The 9,194-nt window shown below is 37.6% G+C and overlaps 1 protein-coding gene and 1 long non-coding RNA gene across 2 annotated transcripts; both read right to left on the bottom strand.

Moving 5' to 3' along the window:
• Positions 1-5,072: 5,072 nt before the first annotated feature.
• LOC148566336 (uncharacterized) lies at positions 5,073-7,372 on the bottom strand (the record flags this gene model as incomplete). The annotated part of the gene is made up of 4 exons (XM_088487509.1): positions 5,073-6,012; positions 6,246-6,440; positions 6,827-6,918; positions 7,084-7,372. Coding segments are annotated over 4 exons (588 nt in total), but the record flags the coding sequence as incomplete, so codon positions are not given.
• A 234-nt stretch (positions 7,373-7,606) lies between these two features.
• LOC148566335 (uncharacterized) lies at positions 7,607-9,194 on the bottom strand. Its single transcript, XR_015883154.1, has 3 exons — positions 9,012-9,194; positions 8,261-8,531; positions 7,607-7,739 (listed from the first exon to the last, which is right to left on the bottom strand). It is a non-coding gene; the product is annotated as an uncharacterized LOC148566335 (long non-coding RNA).

Raw genomic sequence — 9,194 nt, 5'->3', positions numbered from 1 at the left:
CATCTACAAAAATTCCTAGAAGGTATATCACAAGATCACAAGGCTGGAGGAAACAAGCAAGCAAGGAGCCAATTCACTTGAATGTTGATAGCTCATCTGATTCTTATGAGTCTGCAGAGGACAGTTTATACAAGCCACACATGCCACTTGACTCTGTGGACTCAAGCAGTGACAACAATGATGATGTTGGTCCTACCAGCGATAGGAGAAAAAGGAAGACTGGCAGTGACAATGACAAAGGCAAGAAAAAGGTTATTAATGATGAAGATACTTCTCGTCCCCCTTCAATGGATGCATCTGATTATGAGAAGGAGGTAGATGATGATGAGAAAGAAGAAAACTTGCAATGTATGTAACGTATATTACAATTAATGTGCATATGTATTGATTTTATTCTTTTTTTGTTGGTGATGTAATGCATGAATCTGTATGGCAGTGTCTTTTTCTGATGATAGCTGGAAATCTGATGAACTGAAGACTCCACCAGACTTTGAAGATGAAGTAGACCCAGCTGTGAATCCCATCTTCAATGATACTGCCAAGTTATATGTGAGATTAGAGCTAGGTATGGAGTTTACCACTAGGGATGCTTTTAAGAAAGGGGTTAGAAATTATACATTACAAGAGGGTAGGGGTGTAAGGTACAAGAAAAATGATACTACTAAATGTAGGGTGGTATGCAAGAATGAAGATTGTCCCTGGATGGTGTTTTGTTCTTATAGCAAACCGAATGGATGTTGGCAGATTAAGACCTTTAATGATGATCATACATGTGAGAGAACTTTCAAGAATAGATGTGCAACTAGGTCTTGGGTAACTGATGTACTTGTTAAGAAGGTTAGGAAGCTCCCAATATTTAGACACTGTGAGGTTTTTAATTACTTTAAAGCAAAAACTGGAATACCACTGTCTAGGACTACAATTACAAGAGCTTTGGGTGATGCAAGAAAAATAGTGAGGGGTGATGAAGCTGCAGAATATGCTAAACTCAGAGATTATGCAGAGGAGTTGTTGAGATCTAATCCGGGTTCAACTGTCAAGTTAGGTGTTAGTCCAATGCCTAATGGAGAAGGTGTATTTGAAAGGTTTTATGTCTGTTTGCATGGATGCAAGAAAGGTTTTGTGGGTGGCTGTAGACCCTTGATAGGACTTGATGGGGCTTTTTTGAAGATCTATTATGGAGGATGGCTGCTGTGTGCCATGGGTCAGAACACGAATAATCATGTGTACCCAATTGCATGGGAAATTGTTCATGTTGAGAACAAAGACAACTGGAAGTGGTTCTTGGAGCTCTTGCATGAAGACATTGGAGATCAGACAGAGCATGGTTGGTGCTTCATCTCTGACATGCAGAAGATAACCTATATGCTTCAATTAGAGGCACGTTATATGATTTTAAGGACCATTTTGAATTAATGAACGAAATTCGAAGGACTATTTTGTATATTAATAATTGATTCAGAACAAAATAATTCATTTTAATTTCAATTTGTTTCAAATAGCATTGTACTAGCCTTGCTGGATTTGTACTAGCCTTGCTGGATTTGTATAGTATAGAAACTTGGTTAAAAACTTGATTAGCCTTGCTGAATTTTTTATGCAATCAACTTCATTTAGTCTACTATTGTTATTCCAATTGCAGAATTTAAGAATCCTTAAGCGCATAAGTTCAAATTAGACCCTGTTTTTCAATTTATTATTATATAACTAGTAAAAATCAAGAATTTGTTATTTGCTCATGTTTTTAAGTGATTATTTTGTTATCTTGTAGGGTTTAATTCCAGCATTGCGTGAGGTTATGCCAGGTGCGCATCATCGCTTCTGTGCGTGGCATCTTTGGCAAAACTTTCAGAAACAATGGAAGGACTCACACTTGAAGAGTTTGCTTTGGAAGTGTATTAGAGCAATGATTGTCCAGGAATTCAACGGACATATGCAGTCTATAAAGAGGGTGAATGAGAAGGCGTGGGCATATTTAGACAAGTTTCCTAGGCAGGCATGGACCAGGGCTCACTACAAGGACTTTCCAAAGGTTGACAATGTCTGCAACAACATGTGTGAAGTGTTCAACGCTGCCACCAAACCATACAGATGCAAGCCCGTCTTGACTTTACTGGAGGAGGTTAGGAGGTATGCCATGACTAGCATGGCAAGGAACAAACTGAAACTCTCTAGCCATGTGGGACACTTACCTCCGATTCAACAAAGTAGACTTGCAAAGGAAAGGCATTACAGCAGGTATCATACACCAATGTGGTCTAGAGATGCGGCTGAAGTCATGTTTGAAGTGCATGGTGAATCACATAATGTGGTGGTTGATTTGGGAAACCAAACATGTAGCTGCAGGTCTTGGCAGTTATCGGGTAAGTTATATTTTATTTTATTTTTATTTTTTTGTGTAATTGCACGGTAGTATACCTATCAACACACTTAGTTACTCAAATTTATTATGTGCTAGGGTTACCTTGTCGTCATGCAATAGCTGCAATTTCAGTCATGAATGGTAGACCCAAGAATTATGTCCATGCATGGCTAACAATGGGCTCATACAACAAGACTTATGAATACCATATCAACCCGGTAAGAGGCCAACAGTTGTGGAAAACATCAGAATACCTCCATTGCTTACCACCTGTAAGGAGCAAACCTCGTGGCAGGCCATCACATTATGCAAGAAAAAAGATGCACATGAGGCACCTTTTCGGGGGAGGCAATAGCGCATTGCAACAAAATTGAAGAAAAAATATGGCAAATTCACCTGCGGGACATGTGGAGATGTTGGTCACACAACAAGGAGTTATAGAATAGCAAAGAAACAAAAGGCTGATGAGCTAGCAGCTGTTGCAAAGGCTGCTGAAGATGCTACAAATAAGGGTGACACTGGTTCTAAAGGTAACGAAAGTGAGGTTGGTGCTGAAAGAGGACAAGAACCTGCAACTCAAGTAATAATAGTATTAAAAATATTAATCAAAATTAGAGCTTGAGTTAATAAATCAGGAAACAAACAAATCCATTTTCTTGTTAACTTGAGAGGATATGTTTTTGGTCAGCTAATATGATTATTGTTGTTATTGATATCATAGGCTGCAAAGACTATAAAGAATGCCAAGAAAGGACATCTGAGAACTAAAAGTGAGAGATGCATAGACAAACTCCCTGTCAAGAGGACAATTTCATCCGCTGCTGCTACTACTGCGGCTGCTCCACATCCAATTGAGATTTCAAGAGAGACTATTTAAGGAGCTAATGCAGCAACCTCTGAAAAACTGGCCTCTTTCTTGAAATTTGTTCCAACTCCAGGATTCAACCCACCAAGAAAAAATGTCTAACTAGCACAAAGTATAGTGGCTTTTTGAGTTTATGTTGTTGTAGGGTAATGCTATGGTTAAACAATCCTGTCTTTTTGTAATGTAACCTTTGAAACCTGTATGCATGGCCTTTGAATGTTGTTATGGCCTATGATGTTTTGGGTTGTGATAGTATGTTATGCACAATGTGCTTTAGCACAAACAACACTTGTTCCATATTCCAGAATTAGTTATGTTAAATTAATGAAGTTTTTGGTTTAGTTCATGTTATGATTTATCTCTTTCTGGTTTAGTTGAACACAATTTTAGCAGAATAAGTACAGCATCAAGAGTTGAACTCATGTCAAATTAGTGTTTCATTTCATTTCATTCCATCTTCATCAAGACATTACATACCACTTAAAATTTCATAACATAATCATCATTTGTTGAATATAAACCCCAACAAACTAAAACCTAAACACACACCAAAAGTAACTACAAAAGCCAGCAGCACCATTGTCATCATCTTCACGGTCTTAACATCACTCTCCAAGCTTGTCATCCTCCAACTTAACTCATGCAAAACTTCTAGTGGAATGGGTGTTGCACAAACTTATTCTTCACATCCATCAGCCTAGCAAAAAAAATTACAATGAATTCCATACTGCAAAGTAAAAAATGCAGGTGAATCCAAACTCAAACTCAAACCATCTTAACATTTTCTTCACAGCCATAACCTTACCTCATAGTTGGGACAACCATAAAATGGTCTACCAGGATTTTTTGCCATTGTTGAGTACTTCATCACCGTTCGAAGCCTGCAATTACAGAAAACAGCGTTCTTACCTCCCCTATTGCACATTCCTTTGTTGCCATAAGGTCTGCCTGCAGAGTTGTTCCTACTTGAGCTACTTTGGCTTTTCTCGCCACCAGCCATCATCACTCACACAGACAAGAAATCAATTTGGGTTTTAGGGCGAAGAAGAGAGGTCGAAGAAGAGAAGGAGACTCGAAGAAGAGAAGGAGAGTCGAAGAACAGAAGAACATAGCATACAGTTTGAAGAAGGGAAGACAATTAGGGTTTTATAATTGAAATGGACTAATTTGGGTAATATTAGGAAATTCCAGATACCAATTTGAATCAAATTCAACCTTGGCACACATCAGCATACAGCTGGAATGCCCACATGGCAGTTAACGTTCCACATCAGCAACGTTTAGACGGCACTTCTGCGAGGGACTAACGGAGACGCACGTTTCTGAATTTAAGGGATTTAGTTGGTCATTTACAAAAATCAAGGACTAAATTGAATACCAATTTGATATTCAGGGACCATTTTGGGCATTTACTCATTGTAAAATCTTATAAAACAGCTACACTAACTGCACTGACATCTGCTGCATTGACTTACAGTTGTCAACTAACTTAACGCCTTTTTTAACCAACTTGTCAACAGCAGAAACTGCCATTTTCTGCCATTTCTATCCGATAATGTAGGCGGCCTAACCTAACAATTGCGTCAATGGCTGACTTCACGGCTTGAACTCACGACATTGAAGCTCAACTGTTGCTTCAAGGCTTCCCTTCCAGCTAGGGTGATTATGGAAACTAATTATAATGTTACCAAAGGCATATTTTAGTGCAAAATCTTAGTATTGTCTGTAGGGCAATAACTTGTTTATTAAGCTTAGCAAGATGGAAGTTTTTATTTGTGTGACAAACCCTATATGTGATAAGCACGGATAGGAGCAAAGAGAAAATGTAAGCAAACAAAACAAAACTGAATAGAAACTCACCCTTCAAATGAGAGGGTATATGAATCTGTATATCATTTCTCTGTAATCTCTATGGCATGTCTGTGTCATATAAGTTGTTAATCAACAATTAAATGAATCTTCTATGTTACCCTGTGGATTTGTAACTCCATGGAATGCATTAACAGTAATTTCTGTCACTTAGTAAAGTATACATCTAGTTAAATTAGATCCTCTAAGAACCTATAAGATGTACAATTCATCAATCAAAAGATTCTTTTAAGAATGGTTGCTAATATCTGACATGATCAACAAATCAGTAACAGAAATCAGAGTTCTGATCTCTACTTTTGTTCTCATTTTCTCATGGTCCTCTCATCTTTTCAACAAAGTGACGCCTCTTTTCTTCCAACTTCTCGCTCATCCTCTTTCGCAAATCAAACATCTTTTCCCTCTTCCCGATTTTTTTCTGTTCAGATGGACTAACTTGTTTATCCATAAGCAGAGAATAGAGTGTTTGTGGTTGATAGACAGTAATATCCTCCGTCTTCTCTTCCCGTGTTTCATCTCTATTCTCATTCTCTATGGAAGATGCTGGAAGTTCTTTCAAATCCTCAGTTTCTTGCATTATGTAAGCCTCTAGAAAAGGTGTTGACAGTTGGTCAAAACTTTGGCTGCTGCTCTTTAATACTATTGGACAAGAGGAAGATGATGCTCATCCGAAAGAAAACGATTTCCTAACTGGTTCTACTATAGACTTGGCCCCATGTTGGTTTTGGGGTGTTAGCCCCGAACCAACTGATATCCTTGCGCTATCATTTGAAGCAGAGGTATCGTGTCCACATTCTTGTTTAACCCACATGTATGGAGCAACAGTCCGAGGAATCCAATTCTCCTTTTCAGCCAGCATCCATGAAATGCTTATGCACTCAGAGTTCGGGAGCACTAAAGCTTCTCAGTTTGCTTCCTGTAGAGATACTATAATCTTTTCAGAAAGACATGCAAAGTTGAAGGCTTGTCGGACTATACAAGTTACAACATAGAGAACAAGGAACATGCACCCTCTAAGCAAACTTTAAAAGAGAAAGAAACATAGATATATCTAAAGCATGTAAATTCTAAAAACAGCAGCAGGTTAAACATTGATCTTTAACCAAAATTCATTCATAACTTAACCAAATGGAAATGGGGCTATCATACCTTAAGTCGATTGAGCAGGAACAGGGCGATGCGTGCATTAGTTATTTTGTGATCTCTAACACATGATTCCAGGTTGAAGTCTATATCAGGCATTAATGTGAAACCATACCACAAATTATCAGAAGGAGGGGGCTTTAGTTGTAAACGCATTGTCCCTTTGAGGGATACTATCCTTATTGCCAAAGTGAGAGGAACCTTTAGAAAGAAATAACCCGTTACTTCGACCATAACAAAGCTATAGCTGTTTATAACTATGATAATGATTCGATGTGTAAACGTGTATCTATCAACATGAAAATGCTCAAAGGCAAAATTTGTAGTGACATAACTTTTAAGAGTTTAAGTGTCTTATTATATGTAAAAAAAAAAATCCACATAGAGGTAACCGACATACGGACATGTTAGAATATAATAGAATTAAAGATAATTTACACAATCAGTCATACTAGTTGTTTTTCTCTGTTGTTTATTTGTTCTTATAAAGATCTCTTGCCCTCATGTACCTATGTATTCTCCCATTTTTTTTCAGGTTGAATAAACAGAATTGTGGGGAAAAAAAAGTACGGAATAATAGATACTACCTGTGAAACATGCTTGGCAAGAGAATTTAACATAGATTTCCATTTTGATCCATAAAATGAGGAAGATGTACTCCTAGAAACTTTAGACACGTCTGCATAGGACAAATTGACATCTTTAACTTTAATGCTTTCCACAACACTTTGATTTTGTTGGGGGGGAGGGGGGGGGGGGGGGCATAATTCAGTAAAAACGTGACAAATCACTACATGAAGAAAATGCAAACTAAGTATTTGATTAACGGTATTTTTGTGCTTACCAGTGTTCCCATTGACATCTACTTTTGGCTCTTGTGAATCATTCACTCCGTCTCCATTGCTAAGATCTTCAAGAAGATCTGACGGGGCACCCCCAGCATTGCTTGAGCATTCCGTCCCATTATCGTTCGGTGGTTCACCAACTTCAAGCCTTGTTTCAATCTCTACTACTGCACCTCCAGAAATAAGGTTTATCTTATAGGAAGGGCCAACATTTATCTTATAGAAACCACAATCAAGTGAAGGTATCAGTGAGGATTTCTCTTTAAAAATAAAATAAAACACCAATGTTTATCTCATGACAACCGCGCAAAGGAATGAAGTCGGTTTTTTAGTAATTCTACTCAAAAATTGAGGAATTCTGGAGGAAGATCCATCAGGCTTACTGGACTTTTCTAAGCCATCAAAACTTGATCCTGCTGATGGTCTCATGATAAAAGGATGATATTCAATATTTAGTGATGCTAGATATCGATGACACTCTTCGTACAACTGACTAGACCACTTAAGTTTTTCACTCTGATCGCGTGAAGCCATACGGAGGGCCTTACACCATGCTTCTTTTTCACATGACGTCTCAAGATATATGTAAAGCAATTTGCTTCCATGGTACACCACAGATTTGTTGTTTTCAACTTTTATCGGGTATCTTTTTGCCCTGCAAAACCCAACATAAAAAAAATGACCTTGAAGCGCCGTATTTTCTAAGTAAATAAGCAAGAGTACATAACAAAGTGTTTCTTTCCACATCAGATGAAGTATGATACCCATGTTCCAAGCAGCAACAACTTTTTCTTGTTTTTCTCATTAAGATGTATGTGAGATGTAAAGGAAGTGAGATATCCCTTTTTGAATTCAAAGTCAGGAAAACTCATAATAAACCCATTTTCAACTTTGTTTTTCTTTCAATGTGAATTATATGTTCAATCAAAATGATATGCATTTTCACATGCACTGATTTAAAAGGAATAAGAGAATGTATGCTGGTTTTCTGCAGAGGAATACAGCTCACTAAATCAGATTCTAATGAATGTTGTAATATAAATCATTGGCCTAATACTCTATATCAAGCTAGCTCACTAAGCTCTCACATTGTAACATATCCACAAGCAAAAGAAAATGATATTGAAATAATGATCTCATCACAATGTTGTTTGGATATAGGAATGGAAACTATACCCCACGCAATCACGAAAGTGACTTCCTGCATCACATTACCATTTTTTAGAAGGAAGGCTGGATGATGAAACAGCCTCAACAACACATCCCTTCAGCCAAATGGTTGTCTCCGAACCATCATGCTCTGTGAGAATAAGTGACTCACCCTTGATCTTCCCATGCTTCTTAACAGGGCTAACCTCCAGTACCTCCCTTTCCTTTTATGATCTTTAGCTGACTTTTCCAGCCAGAACTTTGATACCTTGTATTGTTCTAGAACCCAAATCACACCCTAAAGAAAGAAAATGCCAATGAATCGAAATAATAGAAGTAATTGGTGCTCCAAATGTGCATCGGATATCGAATTTGATATTTTTCACATTAATTTAGTCTTTGAAGGGTATCAAATACCTATCATCATGATAACCAAAATCACCCTTGTCATTTTAAGAACCAACTTGAGGTCTAAATAATGTTCATACCGGAAATGGTAACTACCTTAAATTGAGTGATTACTCCAAGCAATGCTAAAATACTAAAGTTACTTAAAAGCTACATAGGTACACAATTCGTTTTAACATGCAACTCTGTACCTTTTTTATGATTAAATTTCAAGTATTCCTTTAGAAAGAATTCTATAGCAGCAAGTGGTGCGCCAATAAATGAGAGAACACAAGCTAGCTACTACAAGAAACACAATGTAAATAACAACAGAATAAAAAAATAATAACAATAACAATAAAAAGAGGAATTGTGGAAGCATGAAGCTTACCTCTTTTTCGAAGGTAGAGTCAGGTGATTGATAGGATCATTTTGCGAACTAGTGTCCAATGAGATGGGTGCTGAGATTTTGTCTTTGTCCTTCATGATCTTGCGTTGCAGCCGTTCAATGATCCACAAGATTCCCAAAGCTTCGGCAACCACAACCGTCACCACCCCAACAAAAAAAACCGAG

This window comes from Arachis ipaensis, chromosome B5 (genome assembly GCF_059453495.1).
Source record: "Arachis ipaensis isolate K30076 ecotype BB chromosome B5, ASM5945349v1, whole genome shotgun sequence".
Taxonomy (NCBI): Eukaryota; Viridiplantae; Streptophyta; class Magnoliopsida; order Fabales; family Fabaceae; genus Arachis; species Arachis ipaensis.
The sequence above is the reverse complement of the archived record's forward strand: the minus strand, read 5'-3'. Positions and strand labels throughout refer to the sequence as shown.